Here is a 25,036-nt window from a genome sequence, read left to right on the forward strand (position 1 = left end):
GCGTGAATATATTGAGTATAGTTTTAACTTTTTGAATGTTTCACTATTGTTATGAAATTCACTGAGGATGATCCTCCCCTTCTTTTTCTGAGGAGCCTCCACTGGCATCCACTGTGGGGCTCTATAGCCTCCCCAGTGAGTGTACTACCTCCTCTGCTAAGACAACACTGAGCTCACTAAGCTGGGACTGAACAGGCTGCCACCAGAGGTGCTGAGGGTAGGCAACAACACATCTGCCACGCTGACCCTCAAAATGGGGGGCCCAAAATAGTCCCCTCGTGTACTCCCTGTTCACCCACAACTGGGTGGCCGCTCACAACTCCAACGCCATCATTAAGTTTGCAGACGACACGACGGTGGTGGACCTGTTTACTGACGACGATGAGATAGCCTATAGGGAGGAGGTCAGTAACCTTTTTGCTTTAACTCTTTTGACTCATCAAATATGCTGCTGCTATTGTTTATTACCTATCCTGTTGCCTACTCACTTTATCCCTACCTATATGTACATATCTACCTCAATTACCTCATATCCCTGCACATCTACTCGCTACTGGTACCCCGTGTACATAGCCAGGTTATCATTACTCATTGTGTATTTATTTTTCTTTCTCTCTGCATTGTTGAGAAGGGCCCGTAAGTAAGCGTTTCACTGTTAGTCTTCACCTGTTGTTGATGAAGCATGTGACAAATACAATTTTATTTTATTTTATTTAACAAGGTCTTTATGGCCTTTATGCTTGGTCAAGTCCTGCTGAGGCTGTTCCTCTTAAAGTTCCACCTAAATTGCTAGATTGATGGTAGCAGTGGGGATAGTCACTCAGGCTGACATATATTACTGTGTCCTTGTCTGCGTTGGGCTTTGTGCGTGGGTTGCTTCTCTGCTAGAGGTTAAAGTGACCTGGCCTCCTTGTATGTTAGGATACTACTGCGATATTCTATTATTCCTTCACCACGTATGTTCTTATATTTTCAGCTGTAAAAGTTACAGTAAATTCACATAAGGCTTTGCTGATTGGACAATATGGAACAGCCTGTTCTTGTTATTCACTCACAACACAAATTGGTTGGATAGCAGAACCCTCTGTCACATTATTTTACTCACTTTGCATATCTGGTCTGTGGTGTTTAAATTCTAACTCTACACCTTGTCTTTCACTTCACTCTCCTGCAGTTATTCTGGTAAGAGCCATGCAATTCTCTCCGGGCTGTTTGGTGTTGCTGTTCTCCCTTTTCCATAGTGCACCTAGAGCTCCGGCCACTGTGGTTGAGGACTTCAACCATGTAGAACGATGCAAGGATTCCTTATACATGGGAACCCCACCACGGGGAATCATTGATGCCAAACTGAAGAAGATCTGTCAGCGCTATGCAGACAAGCCACGCTTCGTGACCCTGTACGACCCTCAGAAACGAATCCCTGTCTACTCAGCCTACTCCTTCAAGAAGACAGAGGGAGACCGGCGCGTGGACTACCCCTGGATGTATGAGCCACAGGTCAGTCAAATGCATTTTTGCTGTTGTTGTGAGTCTACTCCTTAAATGTTATGTTATATGTGTTTTCTATCTGAAAAAGTCCCTATTTTGCAGTGACAGGAGTTGAAATGTTATAGCTGTTAACAGATTTACCATAACCCTTCATTGAACAGTGTATAGCTTCTTTCCCTTTGTTACTATGTAGTCTACAATCGTGTGATTGATATGCTAATCCTTCTCCCCTCTCTCTCCAGCTGGCAGAGGTTGATGGCAATGGAAACATGCTACCCTTCCCTACCGGCTACCTGCACATGAAGTTTGAGGACAGCCAAGCAGTGCTGGATGACTACTCTGACGTAGTACTGTATGAACGTGGCCACCTGAACCCAGACCAGCACCAGTCTGACCCTCATGACCGTGCCTCCACTTACACCCTGACCAACGTGGTGCCAGAGATCAGAGAGTTCAACATTGGGCCGTGGCGTGAGCACGAGGAGCGTATCCGTGTCCGCCTCAACAACTACTGCCGTGGCACCGCCTTCATTGTCACAGGGGTGACCACTACAGGTCACATGATTCGCCGGAACAACCAGGACCGCGTGGCCATCCCTGAGGACGTGTGGACTGCCTACTGCTGCACTGACTACGACCGCAACGCCCCCCACGATGTCCGCATCCGCTTCCCTTCCCAGGCTGCCCTGGCCAAGAACGCCAAGGAGGGCAACACGGTCCACGAGATAACTGTCCAAGACTTGGAGAACTTCCTGAAGACCCGGATGGACGTGGACCAGAACCTGCAGCTCTTCTATGACAACTGCATCTCCCCCTCTCCTCTCCCTCTGTACCTCCACCACACCATCTAAACGCTCCCCAGCAGCTACTATACACACCTACTCTGTGTGCTCTGTGTATCTCAAATGTGTATGCTCAGTGCGCTAGTAGTTTTTATAATGATTAAATATGATGTACACTGGCAGTTGTAGTGTAGGGTAATTGTCCTTCCAAATGACTTCTGTTGTAGCGTAGGCTAATTGTCCTTCCAAAAGAATTCTGTTGTAGTGTAGGGTAATTGTCCTTCCAAATGACTTCTGTTGTAGTGTAGGCTAATTGTCCTTCCAAATGACTTCTGTTGTAGTGTAGGGTAATTGTCCCTCTATTTTCTGTATTTCTAGCACTCTTTTTAACTGTAATTGGCTTTGCCGCTATCTGTCCCCTTATAAAACACTCAGTGGCATTCAAATACAATGGTGTAGTGTGTCAACCATTCATGGAAAGGTGTTATCTGCGCATAGTTGGAAAGTGGTTGTAAAATGGACTATACCATCAAAGGCTGTAAAGAGTGTATCTTCTTTGAATAAAACAAATGAGTTCTCTGACTTCCAGGTGTCAGTTCCAGGTCGCAGTTGCAAATGAGAACTTGTTCTCAACTAGCCTACCTGGTTAAATAAAGGTGAAATAAAAAAAATAAAAAAATGTTTTACTGTTTCAACCAGTCACACAGAATGCTACGGTATAAAACCAACACTTCGGGTCACAATTATGAAAAACTGTATTATTACAGTTATGAACACATCTTTTCATACATGTTTTGGGTTTAAGGTCCCCATTCTCCAATCATAGTAGCTTTAATGATGGTTATTACTGTGTTATTATGTATAACCTGATCAGGTTAGTGATAGTTAGCGTTAGAGTACAGGAACATTATGTATCAGGTCGTATGTTCTCCCTATGTTCTCTCTATGAACTAATCCAAAACCCCTGTTTCCAAAGAGAAGGTCCTGCACACTTTTAGGACAGTTTTTTTTCCTTACCATGTGACATGGCTCTAATTTATGCCTCATAATTTACCTCTCAGATTATTCTGATTGACACGTTAAAAATCGTCCTCCAAAATGTGACCATAGCTCAGCCCGACCATCCTCTCAGAACATGTTGAGCTGTGTGGTCATTAAACTAAGTGTTTGTGCGCATGGGTGAATTTGAATGAATGGTGTCTGAGCGGATGCTGTATAGACATTTTTACATGAACTTTCTCGTAAACTATAGCCGATCATATCTTCTATTACTTTTATTACTTGTTCTTTTTTACTTTACTTGACTTTTATTGTTATTGATTAATGTACTGCATTGTTGAGGGAGCTAGCACATAATAATTTCTATGGACCTTTTATACCTGCTGTAAACTGTGTATTTGACTAATACAATTTGATTTAATTTGATGATGAAAAAGGCCTCTCCTTATTAGGCGCCTACAGTTCTCAGTGCTTTTGAGCATGTGACTCGTATAAGTTTCCCCACTGGATGTGGGAATGGTTAGAACTGGGAGCATCAGGCTTACAGGTGTGTCCAGCCAATCCTATAACATTGCTTTGCATGGGAAAGAGCCATTAATAAGTTTAGTGAAAGTAACGCTAACACTGACAGACTGCTAAATGCTGATGAGACTGACAGACTACAGAATCAGTAACAGAGGAGTGTGAAGGTATCAGAGCAGTATTAAATACAGGGTATATTTCTTTAGAGCATGAGGTCTACTTGGCAGCAGTCTTGGTATGCTGTTCTGAGTATGTTCCTGTGGGTGCCCTGGGCCTGGTGTGGCGTGGTGGAGGACTTTGACCATGTGGAGCACTGTAAGGACTATATTTACATGGGCATACCACCACGGGGCTACCTGGCGGGCAGCAACCTGAAAAAGATCTGCCAGATCCTGGAGGACAACCCCCGATTCGTCACCCTCTATGACCCCCGCAGGCACATGCCCCTCTACTCTGCATACACCTTCAAACGGTCTGACGGGGAGAAGAGCATGGACCAGCCCTGGATGTACGAACCACAGGTGAGTTGAGGTTTGAGGACAGAGGGAAGGTAAGGGTAGTTAATCATTGTAACAACTGTGTTTTTTTCCCAGTGTGAGAATTCCCATGTCTGTAACTACAATTACTGTCTCATATGAAGGAGACTATTATGGTACCTTAGATATGGACTTGAATGGTATTCAAAAACTAAAGCTCACTGTCTTGATCAGAGAATGAGTGAGCCTTTGTTTTTCACACACACCCTCTATCTTCCTTTAGTAATAGCATGAATTATCGCAATAAATATAGAGCTCTTTAATTTCACCTAATCACAAAAGTAGGTTAGAATTGAAAGATAATCTCTCTCTCTCTTTCTAGCTGGCCTCCAGTAAATCCAGCAGTAATATGGAGGTCTACCCACAGTCGGCTCAGATGCACATGCGTCTCATGGACAGTCAGGCGGTGTTGGAGGACTTTACAGACGTGCCCCAGTATGTGCGTGGCCAACTGAACCCAGACCAGCACCAGTTGGAGCCCCTCGACAAGGCAGCCACCTACACCCTGTCCAACGTGGTGCCTCAGATCAGAGAGTTCAACACTGGCCCCTGGGCCCAGCATCAGGACCGTATCAGACGACGCCTCAACAACTACTGCCGCGGCAATGCCTATGTCATCACGGGAGTTACCTCGGCCGGGAACATGATTCGGCGAGACAACCAGGACCGTGTGGGCATCCCAGAGTATATGTGGACGGCCTACTGCTGTCCAGACTACGACCACAATGCCCCCTACCTAGAGCGCTACCACTTTCCTGTGTTTGGGGCCTATGGTCTGAATAATAGGGTCAACAATGCTGTGGTGGAGGTGCCTATCAAGACACTAGAGACGTTTCTGAAGGGACGGTTGGACGTGGACAAGAACTACCAGATCTTCTACAATGACTGTGTGCCTGATGACATGTAGCCATACTAGAAAAGTTTTGTCTATAGCTGTAATGGTGACGGACATAAAAGCAAGGTTTTGGTATTGTGGGATCAAATGGTACATGGTGTGGATGTATTTATTCATACGTACACCAGAGGGAGCTTCTGTCAAACTTCTACATTTACATTCTAGTTACTGGCCCAATGCTCAAAACCACTAGGCTACCTGCCATCCATTACTTCTGTGGGGTTTATTTGGGGGGGGGGGGTAAAAAAAACTTGACCTGCATTTTGTCTACTTTGAAGCAATATTTTACTGTCAATAAATGCAAGTGGACTGACACAACTATGTAACTTCATTCACTTTAGGACCCAAACCACAAATGTAGGTCAGTGGACAGGAAGGGGTTTTAAATGCATCCCATTGGCAGCATTGACCGGACAAAAGGATTTTAGATGCTTCTCATTTTTTTAGTTGCTAAGTGGTTCGTATTTGGTTCCTCTGTCCTTATTGGCACATGCAATCTTTTTGCGTCTAAATAAATCCCTAAAGCTATATGAATAGATCTGTATTTTTTACAACTGCTGGTCAACCCCAAACAATAAATGGACATATGCTACACCTATAGACAATTTTCACTCCTAGATTAGGGGAGTGTGGTATATTGAGCCATTTTTTTTTACATTCAGCATCACTACATCAAGGGAAATATAGTATTATTTCTAACAAATATATCTACATATATTTCAGGATGAGTATCCCTGGAAATAATCAGAATTCATGTAAACATAACTGTTTTGAAAACATACCGTGCCCCAAAAAAGCATAGGGACAGGGTAAATTGAGCCACATTGGGGTAAGTTGGTGATGGTGTCCTGTGACAGTGGGCGATGGTAGGTCAAAGTTTAATTCATGGAATGGGGGTGTGGTATATTGTATATCTTATATGTATGCGTCCCACCCTGGCAGGGAGGGGCTGTGACTAAAATGGCTCAATTACCAGGCTATGCCAGTTTCTGATTAATACAGGGAACACTTCAACCAGTGAAATGCTGCATTCAAAACAACTGAGAACTCGGAACTTGTAACTGGGAAATCTTTCCGACTTCAGTGTGTTCAAGACAACTGGGAACTTGAAGAAGAAAAAAAACAAGCTCCGACTGGGAAAATGTGTTTTTAACGGACATCCAACTCAAAATTCCAAGTCGGGAACTCGGGCCTCTTTCTAGAGCTCTGACTTTCCGACCTGAAGATCACTGACATCCTGATTCGACCTTTGTTTTTTTCAGGGTTCCCAGTTGTCTTGAAAGCACCATAAGACACATAGGTTTGGGATGACAGGCCACCTTTTGGATTGGATCATGAGCAATACAATGGACCAGGCAAAACTATATCAACAATACCCTTTTATTACAAAGATCTTTCAGTTACAACATTCCAAACCAACTCGCCATATTGTGTTTCAACTTTGCCAGTATAAATAACCACAGTCAATGACACATACCCTGATGATGATACACACCCCTCTTGGAGCAAGAACTACAAAATAAAAACGACAGCCGACAACCCTGAACGCAGGGCGAACTATTTTTAGGACGGATGCCACTACGTGCTAGCTCCAACCAGAGCTCTGTAGTTCAGACCTTTGTAGTTTGGACGACAACTTGTATCTTGCACTCCGGCGTCACGGACGTACTTGACGCAAACACAGGTGCACCAAAGGTTAAAAAGGAGGCAGAGGGCGTGAACTGCAATGAAAGAGAGAGAGTAGTTTAGGGATCCTCCAATCACAGGAGGATCATACAAAACAAATTATTATATTAAGCACTGCAAATCTCAGAGTCACAGGACACACATGCAATCAGCAATTATTAAGGTCAGTCATTGGTGAAAGCAAACATAGATCTGTGAAAATTCAGTTAAATAGGAACGCTAAAGTCCACCCTATGTCACATGCCTACATTCAGATATAGATATCTCTGTTCAATATCCCTTACCCTTTCAAAGGTAAAAGTACAAATTATTTCAAATTCCTTACATTCAGCAAACCAAGATGGCACAAGGTTCCTATTTTTTTTGTTGCCTTGGGCACACTCCAACATTTAGACATCATTTCAAATTAAGCATTTGTGTTTAGTGAGTCCACCAGATCAGAGGCAGTGGGGATGATCAGGGATGTTCTCTTGTTAAGAGCGTGAATTTATACCTTTTCCTGACCTAAATGTTTTTAGTACTTTGGGTGTCAGGGAAAATGTATGGAGGAAAAAGTATTAAAAAAAAAAATATCTATCGTAAAGTAAAAGTACACATTCCTCACAAAAATACATACATACTTTACACCATTGATGGTGTCCTAGAAACAAGGTGTGGCCCAACTAACCCTTTGGCTCAACTTACCTGTATATTTATAGACTCTATAGGCCTATCTGTGATAAATTATTTTCCACACAAATAAAACAACACAAAAAATATATTTATGCACAATAATCAATTATGCATTTGAATCAATGTTCATTCAAAGCATATGGCAACCATTGCAAAGTAAAATATGGCATTTCCTCATTCTTAAATCAGTTACGAAAGACTAGAAACGACCACAAAAACGTTTATGACGTCATCAGATGGGCGAATCACTGTGGGAATCCGGATGGGTTACTGGGTACATCAATGCCATCCATTCTCCTAATTTAGAACAGACCGCTGAAGAATGACAGCCTGTACTTGTATGTTCAGCATACAGTGTGGTAAGATAAATCAATAAGTACATGGCAGCTTGCCAAAACACTACAAGGTTAACCTAGAATGAAAATAGCCGCGCCCGGAGAGACCATCGAGCTTTCATCTCTGGTGCGCACGGGGCATTCCATTGCGCTCTGAACAAGGGGCAAGGACACAAGTGGAGAAAGCCTATTTCAAGCTAATTTCATATTGTGTATGCCTAAATACTAGACAATTCGGCGTAGAAAGTGATTTTTTTACGGAGTATATTGCACATGTACTTTGTTTAGCAGCGCCTTCTAAACATGTTGCACCATTTTGCGAATGACTTCCATTTCAGGTAAATTATATACTGCACACCATTATTTGATAACAATACTGTTTTTGTAATATACGGTAATACTGAAGCAAACATGTTAAGGAGATTAGGTATATCCATTAACTTTTGTGCGCAAAGTTCCAAACGCATGTTTGAAAGTTTCCAGATTATATTTTCAGATGGACGTGCCTACGGTGCCTTCAATTGTATCGTTATGGCATGATTATTGGCATCCACCACCAGGTTTTCAGAATTTAAACGTAAAGGAGTTGCTGTATCTAGTCAATGGGTGAGGAATAGAACTATGCCCGCAACGATCTCTCTGGTGCGTAAAGTAAGCAGTTTATTGGGTGTTTACACAGATTTGCAGACGTTATTGCAGGTGTAAAGAAATGCTTGTGTTTTCTAGCTCCAACAGTGCAGTAATATCTAGAATTACATAATAATGCACACATAGATATATATATAACAGAAAGAGCAAGATCAGAGTCCTGAATACAATGATATATAATGGTGTGTATATGGTGTGTGTGGACAGTATATGAATAGAAAAGGTGTGTACAGCAGTCACTCCAATATTTGCAGGACAATCTACCTTTCCAATGAAACTTTGCATTAGAAAGCAAAAAGGAAACCACTTGGCCTCAATTTCTTCACTAGATTAACCAACAAGGGTTCAAGGCATACATTTACATATACTAGGCCTATATACAGTTGAAGTCGGAGGTTTACATACACCTTAACCAAATACATTTATACTCAGTTTTTCACAATTCCTGACATTTAATCCTAGTAAAAATTCCCTGTGTTCGGTCCATTAGGATCACCACTTTATTTTAAGAATGTGAAATGTCAGGTATAATAGTAGAGAGAATGATTTATTTCAGCTTTTATTTCTTTCATCACATTCCCAGTGGGTCAGAAGTTTACATACACTCAATTAGTATTTGGTAGCATTGCCTGTAAATTGTTTAACTTGGGTCAAACATTCCGAGTAGCTTTCCACAAGCTTCCCAAAATAAATTGGCTGAATTTTTCCCATTCCTCCTGATAGAGCTGGTGTAACTGAGTCAGGTTTGTAGACATTGCTCACACATGCTTTTTCAGTTCTGCCCACAAATGTTCTATAGGATTGAGGTCAGGCTTTGTGATGGCCACTCCAATACCTTGACTTTGTTGTCCTTAAGCCATTTTTAACTTCCTGACTGATGTCTTAAGATGTTGCTTCAATATATCCACATCATTTTCCATCCTCATGATGCCATTTATTTTGTGAAGTGCACCAGTCCCTCCTGCAGCAAAGCACCCCCACAACATGATGCTTCCACCCCGTGCTTCACAGTTGGGATAATGTTCTTCGGCTTGCAAGCCTCCCCCTTTTTCCTCCAAACATAATGATAGTCATTATGGCCAAACAGTTCTATTTTTATTTCATCAGACCAGAGGATATTTCTCCCAAAACTACGATCTTTGTTCCCATGTGCAGTTGGAAACCGTAGTCTGGCTTTTTTATGATGGTTTTGGAGTAGTGGCTTCTTCCTTGCTGAGCGGCCTTTCAGGTTATGGCTATATAGGACTCATTTTACTGTGGATATATATACTTTTGTACCTGTTTTCTCCAGCATCTTCACATGGTCCTTTGCTGTTGTTCTGGGATTGATTTGCACTTTTCGCACCAAAATATGTTCATCTCTAGGAGACAGAACGTATCTCCTTCCTGAGCGGTATGACGGCTGTATAGTCAAATGGTGTTTATACTTGCATACTATTGTTTGTACAGATGAACGTGGTACCTTTAGGCATCTGGAGATTTTTTTTTTGAGGTCTTTTGATTTTCCCATGATGTCAAGCAAAGAGGCACTGAGTTTGACAGTAGGCCTTGAAATACATCCACAGGTACACATCCAATTGACTCAAATTATGTCAATTAGCCTATCAGAAGCTTCTAAATCCATTACATAATTTTCAGGAATTTTCCAAGCTGTTTAAAGGCACAGTCAACTTAGTGTATGTAACTTCTGACCCACTGGAATTGTGATACAGTGAATTATACTTGAATTATACTTCATCTGTAAACAATTGTTGGAGAAATTACTTGTGTCATGCACAAAGTAGATGTCTTAGCCGACTTGCCAAAACTATATTTTGTTAAACAAGAAATTTGTGGAGTGGTTGAAAAACATGTTTTAATAACTCCAACCTAAGTGTATGTAAACTTCCGACTTCTTCAACTGTACCTCTACAGAAATCCATGACATACAGTATGGTATCATTATGTTCTGAAACAATGCATTACAGTAAGAGTGACAAGCACAATAACCTCATGATTATTTATCTGGCTTTGTGTTTATGTGTTCTTCTCAGGGTTAGAATGATGTGCATGGCCACAAACCTGTCTGCAGTTATTGGTCAATAAATCCGGGAAACCTGGGAGTTAGTTGTCATGGGGGGGTTGATGTCTCTTCTGTGTAAATCCTCTGCAGAAGTAAATCAGAATTAGATTTTATAACCCACCTCATAGAGAAGCCAACGTATTGGCTCAAATGGGTTTTCCCAGTCCAACAGTCAAAACAGTCAGTTAATATTGTACATCCTTCACAGTGTACCTGCTCTAGTGACCTTCTATTCTCTGGAACTGGTTGACATAACTTCCTGTTATGTGATTGTCAGATTTGCTGCCAGTCTGGAACTGCTCTCAGCCACCATTTCTAGCATTAGCCTGATGATGTGTGTGTGTGTGTGTCCCAGGGCCGGTGGTGGTACTGCTGACGGTACTCCAGTGGGCAGGACGAGGCCTCCCTTCTCCTGTCAGGCCCATCTGTGACCCCCGCGTCCTGGATCGTTTCATCATGGAGGCCCGCGACACAGAGACCGCTCTGGTGAGCTGAGGTCTAACCATCATGGACCTGAGCTACTTTTAAATGTTTGAAAAATGTCACATTAGAAGATGGATGATGATACTACCGGAGTGTATTATGTGCATAGACAATTCAGCTTTGTTAGTGTGTTTGATCTGTCGGTGTGTCTCATCTTACCCTAACTGTGTCAATATGTCTTGCCTTCCTTCCCTCTTGCAGCGAGGTTGCAAGGCAGGGTGTGGAGTGACAGGCACATTTGTGGTTCCTCTGACAAATGTTGACTTTGTAGTCTGGGAGACAAAGGATGTGAGTACCTGTCTATCAGTTCAATACCTGAGTTGTTCCACTAAATTAGTGCTTTTTGATGAGTGCCCTTTGATATTTTAAGTAGAAATTGTGCACCAATATTGGTAAGATGTCTATATGACTATCGCCCAGTAGCACTCACATCTGTAGTCATGAAATGCTTTGAAAGGCTGATCATGGCTCACATCAACACCATCATCCCAGACACCCTGGACCCACTCCAATTCACATACTGCCTCAACAGATCCACAGATGACGCAAACTCTATTGCATTCCACACTGCCCTTTCCCACACGGACAAAAGGAACACCTACATGAGAATCAAAAAGAAAGGAGGACCAAGGAACTCTTCATATAATTAATTAAAATGCCTTTATTTGAATGGCATGTTCAATGGAGTACTCCCTGGTGAAGGCCATGCAGCCAAACGTTTTAAAAATGTGTTTCCATTGAGCATGCCATACAAATAAAGGCATTTGAATTAATTATATGAAGAGTGCCTTGGTCCTCCTTTCTTTTTGATGACCAATTTACCCCTTTTACCAAAGAGCATCTTCTATCTCCCAAAACCTACTATTGTGTAACTTAGCAGCGCTTCCCTTCCCTTCCTCTTCTTTTTTCCCCCTTTTTTTTTTTTTACCTATGTGAGAATGCTATTCATTGACTACAGCTCAGCGTTCAACATCATAGTGCCCTCCATGCTCATCACTAAGCTAAGGACCCTGGGACAGAACACCTCCCTCTGCAACTGGATCATGGACTTCCTGATGGGACGCCCCCAGGTGGTGAGGGTAAGCAACAACAGAGACGCCACGCTGACCCTCAACACGGGAACCCCTCAAGGGTGTGTGCTTAGTCCCCTCCTGTACTCCCTGTTCACCTGCATGGCCGCGGATGACTCCAACACCATCATTAAGTTTGCAGATGACATAACGGTGGTAGATCTGATCACCGACGATGATGAGACAGTCTATAGGGTGTAGTTTAGAGATCTGGAAGAGTGGCAGGACAAGAACCTCTCCCTCAACCTCAGCAAGACAAAGGAGCTGATCATGGACTACAGGAAATGAAGGGCCAAGCTCACCCCCATTCACATTGACAGGGCTGTAGCGGAGCGGGTCGAGAGCTTCAAGTTCCTCTGTGTCCACATCACATCTGTCACCATCCAGGACCTCTATACCAGGCGGTGTAAAAATTGTCAAAAACTCCAGCCACCCAAGTTATAGACTGTTCTCTCTGCTACCGCACAGCAAGTGGGACTGGTGCACCAAGTCTTGAACCAACAGGACTCTGAACAGCTTCTACCCCCAAGCCATAAGACTGCAAAAGAGTTAGTGAAATAGTCAACCAAATAGCTACGTAGACTATCTGCATTGACCCTTTTTACACTAACTTTTTTGACTCATCACATACGCCGCTGTTTACTATCTGTCACTTTATTTCTAGTTATATGCACAGTACATATCTAACTCAATTATCTCATACCCCTGCACATTGTCTCGATACTGGTACCCTTTGCATATTGCCAAGTTATCATTATTCATTGAGCAACATATATGATTTTATTATTACGTTTATTATTATTATGTTTTACTTTTCTATTTTCTTTCTCTGCATTGCTGGGAAGGGCCCGTAAAGTAAGCACTTCACTGTTAGGCCACACCTATTGTTTACAAAGTTAACATTTGATTTGATTTGAACTTACATGGAGTCCATTGAGTCCACTGAGCTCTAACTGCCAATACATGTATTTCCGTACAGTGTACCCATTAATACAGGATTCACCCTAATGTGCATGCATCTTTAGCTATATAATGATAATGTATTATGACATTCTGTGAGATTTGTTTTAGCGTACGCATGTATATAATGCGTGTATGTGTGTATTCCCAGACTGAGGAGCAGGCTTTGGAGGTCCAGTCGGGGATGTCTCTGTTCGGCCAGGCCCTGGGTGCTGTGAGGGAGTCAGTGAGCCGTGTTGCCGTGCAGATCCTCATCGACAACAACAAGAGCAACATCCACAGCCTGGGCCAGGTGCTGCGCAGCCTCCACATCCAGGTGACTCACTGAGGAGTGTGAGTGTCTCGTCTACAGCATGGCCAGTGGATGGGACTGTGGTGTGAACCTTTTTGTTATGTAGGGCCAGGAGAGTTCCTGGTCTGATCACATGGTAAAGAAAACCTCTTTGCCCAATAGGCCCAGAGTTATTCCTGATCACATGACCTAACCAGGAAAAACTCCTATCCCACTTATCAGATATGTTTTGTGTCTCTGTTTCTACCATATATCACGTTTTAAGGTATGATCCCGTGCAGACATTGTTGAAAAAACTCAAGTTTATTCCTTAAACAGGGACAGGCAAACGACAGGTCAAGGCAGGCAGGGGTCAATAATCCAGAAAGGGTGTAAGGTACAAAACAGCAAGCAGGCGCAGGGCCAGGTCAGGCAGAGGTTGGTAATCCAGAGTAGTGGGGCAAAGGTACAGGATGACAGGCAGGCTCAGGGTCAAGGCAGACAGAACGGTCAGAACCGGGAAACTAGAAAACAGGAGCAAGGAAACAGGTGGGACCAGGGAAACAAAATGCTGGTAGGGATTCTACAAACAAAGTGAACTGGCAACAGACAAACAGAGAACACAAGTATAAATACACAGGGGATAATGGTAAAGATGGGCGACACCTGGAGGGGGGTGGAGACAAGCACAAAGATGTGAAACAGTGAGATTGCAGAGCGCCAAATTCAAATACAGAAATACTCATTATAAAAATTCAGAAAACAAAACATATTTTACATCGGTTTAAAGATTAACTTCTTGTGAATCCAACCACGGTGTCAGATTTTAAAAATGCTTTACGGCAAAAGCATACCTTACGGTTATTTGAGAACATAGCCCACAAATTATTACAAACAGTAACCAGCCAAGCAGAAGTGTTACAAAACTCAGAACTAGAGATAAAAGTAATCTCTTACCTTTGATTATCTTCATATGGATGCACTCAGAAGACATTCATTTACTCAATAAATTTTCCTTTTGTTCGATAAAGTCTCTTTATATCCAAAAATCTTTTTGTTGCGCGTTTTCTTCAGTAATCCACAGGCTCAAACTCAGTCAAAACAGGCAGACAAAAAATCCTAATTGTATCCGTAAAGTTCATAGAAACATGTCAAACAATGTTTATATTCAATCCTAAGGTTGTTTTTAGCCTAAATGATCTATAATATTTCAACCGGACAATAACGTCATCAATATAAAAGGTAAACAAGAAATGCACTCTCTTGCACATGAAAAAGCTCTGTGACACGTCAGGGTCCACTCATTCAGACTGGTCGTACTCCCTCATTTATAAGATTACAATCCTGAAACAATTTCTAAAGACTGATGCCATCTAGTGGAAGGCATAGGAACTGCAAAGTCCTAAGTCAATGGATACTGTAATGGCATTGAATAGAAAACTACAAAACCAAAAAATGAATGGATTTTTCTCAGGTGTTCGCCTGCCAAATCAGTTCTGTTATACTCACAGAAACTATTTTAATTAACAGTTCTGGAAACTTTAGAGTGTTTTCTATCCAAATCTATCAGTTATATGCATATCATATCTTCTGGGCCCGAGTAGCAGGCCATTTAATTTGGGCATGCCAAAATTCCGAATGCTGCCCTCTACCCTAGAGAAGCTAATTAAGGTGCCATCAGCCGCCTGTGATGGGTACAGTCAGTCAGACATTCCCTTGTCCTCTCTGCCCTCTCCCCTCAGTGTACCACTGCCTACCTGCCACGCTTTGTTTGCTTTTCTGTCAGAGGCGCCACTCTTCTCAGAAACTTGTGCCTTTTAAGGGTACTGCAGTTCAGTGACTGAGATGGCATTGAGCAGGCCGGGTATGGCAGTGGAAGTTGTGAAAAGGTGGAAAGGTGACAGAATGGGGGTTCTATTTGGCTGCATACGGTTTGGTATGGAGTAGCAGGCCAAGAAGAACCTGGAATAGACCCTCTTCCACAGAACAGATGAGTGGTGCTTTTTCCCCCGGGGTTGTGTACTAAACCTTGTTCTTCCTCCCATCCATTGAACAGGACCTGCCCCTTCCTCCAGCACCAGCAGTAGGTGACTTAGTGACTAGGAAGGTGTCGTCCTTATCTGAGCTGCTCCATGTCCACACCAACTTCCTACGAGGGAAGGTTCGCCTGCTGCTCACCAACGCACCTGCCTGTCAACAGAACAGCACTTGATTGGAGCTTTCCTCTGTGATTGGACCGTTTTTTAGAGAGAGGATGAGGTGATTGGACTTTTGCTGAAGTCTCTGAATGGCTTACCAGTATGGAATGTGTAGACAAGGTGATTGCTGACCGGACAGAAACTGGTGGATAAGTAAGTTCCCTGTGGGTGGAGTTGGCGAGAACATGAATGAGTGAGAGAGAAAAAAAACGGAAGTTCTTCAGCTCATTGACCTCACCGGTTCCTCGTACTACCTAGCAGTACTGCCAAAGAGCTCTGATGCATGCAGTGGAATAAGCTACAGATGGAACACATCATAGAAGATCATATATAAAGTCCTAAATCCAACAATTGTATATTATGTTCTATTTATACAGTTTGCATTAAACTTGTCTTAAACGTGTTTTCATATAAACCTCTATTTTCATATATGAGTGTGTCCCTTTTAGTCTTTGAACCATAGGTTTCTCCTTGATGCTAAGGTTTAACATACCGAAGTCAGTGTTTGTGTTAATGTAATATCCTTGCTCAGTGCCGTTATAATTCAGACCACAGGTACACTTTGCTGCAAGTCAATGTATTGATCACTTCTCACTGTGTGCTCTCTGCACTCTGTCTGTCTGTACCCCTCCCTCCCTCCCTCCACTCCCCCTCTCTCTACCTTCCTCTGGCTCACCCTGTCTTTGGGGTCAGAGCAGACATTGTATTTCACCACCAGGCAGCACATACAGCTCTTCCGGCCTGGCAGGCGGAGAATTGAAGATGAGAATGAGTTCAGTTCCTGGAGACAGTTCTGCACTCTGTTGCCCTCTGCTGGATAGACCGTGACATCATTGCCCTACTTAGACCCCGCAGACACAAAGAACAGCTCTATGGCTATAAAAAGAAAAAGACATCATCAGGAAATCATCTCATATTTGTGCATATAGACCAAATGCTCACCCGAAACCAAAAAAACACACAAAAGAACACCAACCAAAGTATGTCAACATGGGTAATTATTAATCAGATCAGCAACCACTCACAGATTATCAATTTAAATAATTAGATGTTGTGTGTTCATAGACAATAACAGGGAGGCAAATGTGATAATTTGTTTTAAGAATGTATTTTTAATGTTCTCCATTTCAGGTGCACAACATACAGTCTGTAATAGCCTCTATATGAAATAGAAATATTAACTTCATTCTTTAAACCCGTTCGTTATGCTTCCTTACAGTGTCTTAATCCTCCAGTAAGTGCTGATTTCAGACTAAATGAAAACAGAGACAAACAGGTGCAAACCTTTTTGGGCAACCCAGCGTGAACCTTGGAAAAGTAGAGATTTGCATCCTTGTAATGTTTCTTTGTAACATTGAGCCAAAGTCAGACTTTAGTGTCACTGTGTAAACTTGGTGAGAGTGTGCTTCCAGAGCCTGTTGGCTGCCATATCCCTGGTTTCCAAATTTCAGTCATATATATATATATATATATATTTTTTTTTTTAGAAAAATACTGTATTTTTTCACTTTTCCTTTTTGGAAACACGGGCCTCTCAAATGGACAGCAAACAGGTGGGCTGATATTCCCAGAAAATGACTTAAACAGAGAGTGTGCATGGCCGACATAATAGTAAAGGATAGCAAAGCAACCACAACCATCAGAGTCTGAAACAAGACTAAAGAGTACAAAGGAGTTGACAACATACTGTACCTGTTCTAAGCTATGGGTAATACTGTATGTCATATCTCAGGACAGTGAGTGTCACTAACAAGTACCAACAGCACCACCATCAAGATTCAAGTTTCCTAGTTCTGTAGGTTTGGGTTGAGCACAGTTTCAAACCATGGCTTTATCTCTACCACTCTCCATCAGTGCATTCCGATTTTCTTTCCTTCTGTCTCTCGCTCTTGGTCATTCTCCTATTTTCTTTTTCTCTGTATCCCTATTCTATCTAAATCTGCTATTTATGCAGCTCTTATCTTTGGCCACTTAACGGATGCAGAAGGCTCATCTTAAATTAATCCAAACAAAATCTGTCTTCATGATTGATGTGGCAATTAACAATTGTGCAAGTAATGCCCACCTCCATCCAAAACCCCCCACACATCCAGTATGTCCTTTCTACCCTAGAGAAACCTGAGCCATCTCCCCTTACCTACTGCTAATTATGTTGAACTCGATCATGCTAGGACTTTAGATGTAGTTCACAGATCATTCATGTATGTTAATAACTGTCTACATGTTCCCATAACTTGTTGCACTTTGACCTTGAAAATCTAAGAAATGAAAGAGAATCAAACAACAACAACGGATCAGCCGTCTGAACTTTGCACCTGTCGTCACAAAGGAAAGATTTCACCGTTCACTCATAAACCAAACCATAAACATAATATTTACAAATACCAGTTTGTTCTCTTACACTTAAAAAAATGTACAGTTTGTTTTCCATGGTGTTTGTTTTGTTCTTTTTTCTGAGTCCCCGCCCCCTGTGACAGATGCCAGTCTAACCCCAGTGTGATCATCATCATCCCAAAACAAGACAGGAAACAGAACAGGAAAAACATGGGGATCTCAGTCCTGCCAGGTTTTTTTTCTTTTTCTGTGTATATATGTGAGTAATGTTTATCAAATGTTTTTTTTTCTACTCAAGATTTAGAACGCATCCTCAGTGCATCGGAGACATATCAGGCTTCTTCTGAAGAGTCATCTCTCCATCGTCGCTGTTGGTTTTGATGTCAAGGTTTTTCGTATTTTGTCTCAACATCTGTTCTGTAACAGTTTATTTTCATGAATGTCCAGAGTTCATTGTGTCCCTGTGTTCAGTTGTGCGGGTTGAAAGATCTAAAACGTGCGTACAAGGCTTTTCACCTTTGACCTACAGTATGTCAGTCAGTCTGTCTGAGCCCCCCCTCATACCCCCTGCACCCTCTCCCCTCAGAACAACAGAAGTAGATTTGAAAAGACAGAGTCATACCCAGTCTCCAAAAACCTGAAGCACGTAGCTAAAAGTCCACTGAGGAGAGGATGCGAGGATGAGAGTGCTTAAAACGAAGATAATTGTTCAGAGACAACCCTTTATTCCCGGGAAAATGTGTAGAATTCTATCAGTTTTTTTCATTGAGGCAATCCACGTGAAGTATGACATTTTCACCATTCAAAAACAAGTATTAGTCTATCATGGACAAACACTGCAAGCTGATGGAGTGGTAAAGTCCAACAATGTTTTCCCTTCAGTCGACCGTGCAACACTCCACAGCTAAAGTAATGAGAGAAATGAAACGAGGGAGAGAGGGGGCTTCCATCAGTCTTTCAGGGTGGCAGAAGCTTGTGGAACAGCCTCAGTGATAAGAAATGAAAAAAAAAATAAAGGACATATTTGTTGTCCTTGTTATAATCATAGTCAATATTCATCTCTTGAAAGCCTTTTTGAAGTATCTACAGAATAGAAGATAGTTTTCTTGTGCACGAAGTTCAGCTGACGTAAAAAAAAAAGAAAAGTACTTTAAGAAAAGAAAAAAAACAAGAATAAAACCAAGGCCAAACCTGGAAATAAAAAGGAAAAATTCAAGATTTCCACTCTGATGTCCATCCTCCATTTAGAAAATAAAAATCATGCAGAAGATCCCAGACAAAAAAACAGTTATAAATCTTAATATTCTCATATTTTTACATGGATATATTTAATATTTTCCCCCTTGAGTAAAGCCCAGCCAAGGTGCAACACTGAATGCAGTAAAAACAAAAATAAATTGCAAAAGATCAAAAAGAAAGATGACACGTCTGGCACTTTTTTGATTATGATAATTCCTTGTGTAAGATCAAGTTAGGATGGGCCTCTCCAGGTGGTCCATTGGACCCCATTGAAAGAAGAGCGTTATCACAGTACTTGGCACCAAGAATGCTGGTAAAAACGAGATATCAGGATCTCACCTTTTTCATTCATATCCTTACAATTTATCAATAATACATAATTTACATGTATGTGTTTGTATAAAAGACTCCAAAGAGGAGAATTGATTTGCGCAAGAGAGAAATAGGATGAAAATGAGACTGGGAGGATTGTGTGAACGTTGTGATCAAGAGCTATAGGAACAGACATGGAGAGAAGTGAGTGGGAGGCAGAGAGAAGAAGAACAGTAATATTGTTTGAGAGAGAGAGGAAGATAGAGAGTGAGAGAGAGAAAGAGAGTGAAATACCCAGATTGTACAGACATATGAACAGGTTGGAAGATGTGTGATAAGAGATGTGTTAGTTGGGTAATGATAGTCTTTGTCCCAGCAGCCCACAGCCTGAGTCAGACTGAGCCATGCATCCCAACAGTAGGGGGCGATAACACAGCCTCATGGGGGAGATTGACAGAGAAAAGAATGACAAGGAGAAAGAGAAAAAAAGCAACACAGAAAAAGAAGAGAGGATAACCCCAGTAAGAGAGAGAAGAAGGAGAGGACCAGTCTGTGTGGTGTTCATTTGTATCTCTGCTGATCCAGAGGTTATGCCCGGTCCTATACGCGGGTGGTGGAGTGTTGGTGTGGCAGGGCGTTGTTGCTGTGGCCGGGGGTGGTGGAGGGTGCCGGGGCGGGGGGGTAGGTGTTGAAGGGGTGGAGGGGCTGCATGCCGCTGATAGTGCTGGGCATCATGGTGATGGTGTTTGCCGTCATCAGCGGCACGTCCTCCGGTGCCCGCCGCAGTGCCAGCGTGTAGTCCGGCGGGCCCACCTGCGCCCGCAGCGGCTCCAGGTCGCCATGGAGACCGCGGGAAGGGAGCGGCGTGCCGATACCATGCTCCATCTCTACTCTCTGCTGCTTCATCTGCAGGGACATGAGCTCCTCCTCCTGGCTCAGTGCCAGGTCATTGTGGGACGGGGCACCCACCCCTCCCATGCCCAAGCCCATGGCGGTGCCCATGCCACGCTGGGGGGACAAGCGGCGGTGGCGTCTCTGCAGCAGCTCATGGCGCTTGTCCCGTTTGTAGTAGAGCGCTGCGAAGGCCAGCACGTTGAGGAAGAGCAGCGAGGCGCCCACAGCCACAGTCACACTCAGCTCCGTGGAGTAGTCCCTAATCTCGTCTGGGAACGGGTTGCGGCGGGGCGGCTCGGAGGGGTCTGGCTCGGGTTCAGAGGGGTTGGTGGAGATGACGGGGTGGCGGGTGGAGCGTGCCCCAGGGGGGCCAGGCCGGTGGACACGGGGACCTCCTCCTCCAGGTGGCAGCCGGGTGGTGATGGGGTTGATATCCTCATGCAGGGAGTGCAGGTGAGGCACCAGCTCCAGCCAGAAGGCCACCTTGTTGGCCCGGTAGTTGTCCCTGACGCGGGGCTTCAGGCCAATGTGGAGGTACTGCTTGTCCTTGGAGCTGAACTTGGTCCAGATGACCTCCTCAAAGCGGTTGGGCTTGGTGTGGATGAACTTAGTGTCCTGAGGGACAGGCAGGTTGGGATCCCTGATGGAAAAAAAGAGAGAGAAGGAAGGAAGTAAAAAAGGAAGGAAAGAAAGATGATCAAAATAATTGAGCATGTACTGTATGCATCTGATAGAGCATGTTTCTAATTTAATATCTCAGTGCTGTGTCTAGGTCCTGTCTAGGTTCAGTACTGACCCGGTCTTGGCAAAGTTGGTCCAGTAGGTCATGACCACAGCACTGAGCATGACGTCATTCTTGGAGAAGTTACAGGGGAACAGGTCTGTGGCTCCCACCATGGGGACCCCAAACACGTAGGGCAGCTCATCCCCGTGGGCCGCGTCCGCCCACTCTGGCCGGGCCTCCGTCTGGCAGTGGTGGTGGAAGGTGTAAAAGTAGACAGGAGACTGGAACTCCGCGTGCAGCTTGGCTGTGGCCACAGCTGGCGCCACCCACTGGTGATCTGTGAACAGTGCCAGCAGGGTCTTCCTCCTCATGTCTATGTTGTCCCTGTCGGCCCAGTCTGTGTACATGAACTTTATGGTCTCCCTCAGGATGTCCTTACCTGGAGACAGACAGATGGGGTGAGACACAGAGAGAGCAATAGAGAGATGAGAGAGAGAGAGTGCGAGAGAGCGAGAGAGAGAGAAAGGGGAGAGACAGAATGAGAGCAAGAGAGAGATTAGGGAGACAGAGAGTGTGGAGAGACAGAGAGGGGGAGACAAAGAGATGAGAGAGAGACAGAGAGAGGAGGGAGATGCAAAGAGAGGGAGGAGAGACAGAACGAGCAAGAGAGAGATTAGAGCGAGAGAAAGGGTAGAGAGACAGGTGGGGGGGGCAGAGAATGAGAGCAGGGACTATCAAGAGAAAACTTCTGACAAACCAAAACCTGCAGAAGAAACACAGCAGAACCTAGAAATACCATCCAACACAAAACTGAGTGAGTAATATTCAGTCTGAAGCTACTTCTGAAGCCAAAAAGACACTCTAGGTAATTTTGTTATATAAAGTTAAGTAAATAAGTATACTAAGCTACCAAAATGCAAGGACAGAACAGACCTGGCAGCACCTTCAATTAGCACTGAGGTGTGAAGTCAGATGTGTGAAAGCTCTTGTACCCAACAATGGCATTAGAGTTTCACAGCTCCCCCCACCCAAATGTAGAGACCTTTGAAGCCCCAATGGCTTATCCCTGTCCAGAGGTCATTACAATACAGTACCCCATGTATAATAAAAATAACACTGCAAGGAAGAAGTATAAAAAACCTCCTCAAGGACAATCCAGAAACATTATTTGCTGACTGCTACAAAGAGGGGAACGTAAGCAACTTCATTTCCCACACAGACCCTCCCCTGGCATGGCACAGTGCTGTAAGAGCACACTACCCCAACAGAGAGTGTATTGGCCCAGGGCGGAAACTCAGAATACTAGACATTGAGGAAATTGAAACAACATCTGTCAACATGTACAAGTCTGGGACAGGAATGGTGCAGGGCATCCTCATGCAGGACTTTACGGGATAAAGAGCGAGCACAGCAGGAAAAGCTCTCCCTGTGACGACTCCCCATCCTGAGTGAGTCTGATCACACCTCTTCAAACTGTCCTGCAGACGAGGATAGTCACCCCCCCCCAGCACTGAACACACCCAGGTTCCACAACTGCACTGCTCCATCATTGATAGGGATGAATTCATAGAGCTGGAGAGAGAGACATGTTGGAGATCAGAGAGCTAGTCCACACAATCCAGACAGAAAACCCCCACAAAACAGACAAGCACAACAAGACCCGGAGGGCAGAATGTGGTGATGGACGGCTGTCTGAGAGAGCTGGCTGCTCTACGGACTGATGTGAGAGAACTTGAAGAGGCACAGATGGCATTGAAGGACCAGGTCAGAAGGCTGAGGTGTGACAGAGAGCAGGACACTCCCCCAGACAAGCCAGCAAGGCTGGGAGTGATTGAAAAAGCTTCTTCCACTCACCCAGCGCACAAGTGTTTATCTCCACCCTGCTACCACAAAAAGACTTTCACCCTGCCACCATACAGCGGGTGAATGCAAGCATTTCGTAAGACTGTGCCTCAAAACCTAAATTTCTACCTGGCCCACCACTCCACCCGGGACTTTAACAGCCTTTACTACCCGGTCCACCTCCACAAGGCAGCAATCCCAACTTTTTCCAGGACCCTGAAGGACGTCGGCTCGCCCCTGAAGGACGTCATCCTCAACCGTAGCCCCAACACCTCACACAGGAGCAACAGAGCAACGGACACCCCGCCCAGACCAGCGAGACACCCTCCCAGACCTGCAAGACCCCCTCTCGAAGGACCTGCACCGAGGGAACCTATGCCAAGAGTACCTACACCCACACCACAGCATCACCAGCCACACACCAACCAACTAAGACCACCCCAAGCAGACCCTGGCCACACCCTATATTGGCCTCCCCATATCAGACCATTGCACACGCTTTTTCAGTTCTGCCCACACATTCTCTACAGGATTGAGGTCAGGGCTTTGTGATGGCCACTCCAATACCTTGACTTTGTTGTCCTTAAGCCATTTTGCCACAACTTTGGAAGTATGCTTGGGGTCATTGTCCATTTGGAAGACCCGTTTGCGACCAAGCTTTAACTTCCTGACTGATTTCGAGATGTATCCAATATATCCACAAAATGTTCCTGCCTCATGATGCCATCTATTTTGTGAAGTGCACCAGTCCCTCCTGCAGCAAAGCACCCCCACAACATGATGCTGCCACCCCGTGCTTCATGGTTGGAATAGTGTTCTTCAGCTTGCAAGCCTCCCGCTTTTCCTCAAAACATAACCATGGTCATTATGGCCAAACAATTATATTTTTTGTTTCATCAGACCAGAGGACATTTCTCCAAAAAGTATGATCTTTGTCCCCATGTGCAGTTGCAAACCGTAGTCTGGCTTTTTTATGGCAGTTTTGGAGCAGTGGCTTCTTCCTTGCTGAGCGGCCTTTCAGGTTATGGCGATATACGACTCATTTTCTGTGGATATAGATACTGTTTTACCTGTTTCCTCCAGCATCTTCACAAGGTCCTTTGCTGTTGTTCTGGGATTGATTTGCACTTTTCACACCAAAGTATGTTCATCTCTCGGAGGCAGAACGCGTCTCCTTCCTGAGCGGTATGACGGCTGTGTGGTCCCATGGTGTTTATACTTGCCTAATATTGTTTGTACAGATGAACGTGGTACCTTCACGGGCTTGGGCCGGTTGCTGTGGGGGGTGCAGAGCTGTTGGCCGTAGTTGGGGTAGCCAGGTGGAAAGCATGGCCAGCGTTGAGAAATGCTTTTTGAAATTCTCGATTATCGTGGATTTATCAGTGGTGACAGTGGTTCCTTGTCTCAGTGCAGTAGGCAGCTGGGAGGAGGTACTGTTATTCTCCAAGGACTTTAGAGTGTCCCAAAACTTTTTGGAATTAGTGCTGCCGGATGCACATTTCTGTTTGAAAAAGCTAGCCTTTGCTTTCCTAACTGACTGTTTGTTTTGGTTCCTGACTTCCCTGAAAAGTTGCATACCGTGGGGACTATTCGATGCTCATGCAGTACGCCACAGGGTGTTTTTACACTGGTCAAGGGCAGTCAAGTCTGGAGTGAACCATGGGCTATATCTGTTCTTGGTTCTACATTTTTTGAAAGGGGCATACTTATTTAAGATGGTGAGGAAAGCACTTTAAAAGAACAACCAGGCATCCTCTACTGACGGGATGAGGTCAATATCCTTCCAGGATACGCGGGCCAGGTGAATTAGAAAGGCCTGCTCGCAGAAGTGTTTTAGGGAACTATGGCAAATCACTAAAACAATACAGAAATACACTACGGAAAAATAAGGAACAGCACGTCAGAAATCAGCTCAATGGGAAAATTGGAAAACTAAGCAAACAACATGAATCTATCCAAAAAGGATATGTATGGATAAATCACTACAGGACAAAATACAAACCCTCCAACCCAAAAAGGCCTGTGGGGTTGATGGTATGCAATGATAAAATACACAGACCACAATTTTAAATTGACTGTACTTA

At 43.9% G+C, this 25,036-nt stretch overlaps 4 protein-coding genes across 7 annotated transcripts in view; 3 read left to right on the top strand and 1 right to left on the bottom strand.

Annotated features, from left to right (window-relative positions):
• Positions 1–205: 205 nt before the first annotated feature.
• Positions 206–2,852, top strand: LOC118385649 (endonuclease domain-containing 1 protein-like). Its single transcript, XM_035772868.2, has 3 exons — positions 206–404; positions 1,175–1,497; positions 1,731–2,852. Exons 2-3 carry the CDS (start codon positions 1,192–1,194, stop codon positions 2,337–2,339), a joined length of 915 nt encoding a protein of 304 aa, XP_035628761.1. The 5' UTR covers positions 206–404; positions 1,175–1,191; the 3' UTR covers positions 2,340–2,852.
• A 959-nt stretch (positions 2,853–3,811) lies between these two features.
• LOC118385651 (endonuclease domain-containing 1 protein-like) lies at positions 3,812–5,436 on the top strand. The gene is made up of 2 exons (XM_035772869.1): positions 3,812–4,312; positions 4,650–5,436. Exons 1-2 carry the CDS (start codon positions 4,001–4,003, stop codon positions 5,232–5,234), a joined length of 897 nt encoding a protein of 298 aa, XP_035628762.1. The 5' UTR covers positions 3,812–4,000; the 3' UTR covers positions 5,235–5,436.
• A 2,382-nt stretch (positions 5,437–7,818) lies between these two features.
• LOC118385652 (erythropoietin-like) lies at positions 7,819–16,031 on the top strand. 3 transcript variants are annotated; one of them, XM_035772870.2, is made up of 5 exons: positions 7,819–7,939; positions 10,981–11,111; positions 11,310–11,396; positions 13,290–13,454; positions 15,466–16,031. In XM_035772870.2, the coding sequence occupies exons 1-5, from the start codon at positions 7,903–7,905 to the stop codon at positions 15,619–15,621; spliced, it is 576 nt and encodes a 191-aa protein (XP_035628763.1). In that variant the 5' UTR covers positions 7,819–7,902; the 3' UTR covers positions 15,622–16,031. The 3 variants fall into 3 exon arrangements, with proteins under 3 accessions (XP_035628763.1, XP_035628764.1, XP_052377024.1); XM_035772871.2 differs by lacking the exon at positions 7,819–7,939 and adding an exon at positions 8,032–8,253; XM_052521064.1 differs by lacking the exons at positions 7,819–7,939; positions 10,981–11,111; positions 11,310–11,396 and adding an exon at positions 11,404–12,187.
• A 665-nt stretch (positions 16,032–16,696) lies between these two features.
• Positions 16,697–25,036, bottom strand: part of LOC118385168 (neuroligin-2-like) — a 97,310-nt gene continuing 88,970 nt past the window's right edge. For both annotated transcript variants that reach the window (XM_035772069.2, XM_052521066.1), the window contains 2 exons: positions 21,183–21,549; positions 16,697–21,026 (listed from right to left, as the gene is read on the bottom strand). In XM_035772069.2, the coding sequence (XP_035627962.2) occupies positions 20,093–21,026; positions 21,183–21,549 (1,301 nt within the window). In that variant the 3' untranslated portion in view covers positions 16,697–20,092. The remainder of the gene's footprint in view (positions 21,027–21,182; positions 21,550–25,036) is intronic.

The sequence above is a fragment of the Oncorhynchus keta genome, chromosome 6 (genome assembly GCF_023373465.1).
Source record: "Oncorhynchus keta strain PuntledgeMale-10-30-2019 chromosome 6, Oket_V2, whole genome shotgun sequence".
Taxonomy (NCBI): Eukaryota; Metazoa; Chordata; class Actinopteri; order Salmoniformes; family Salmonidae; genus Oncorhynchus; species Oncorhynchus keta.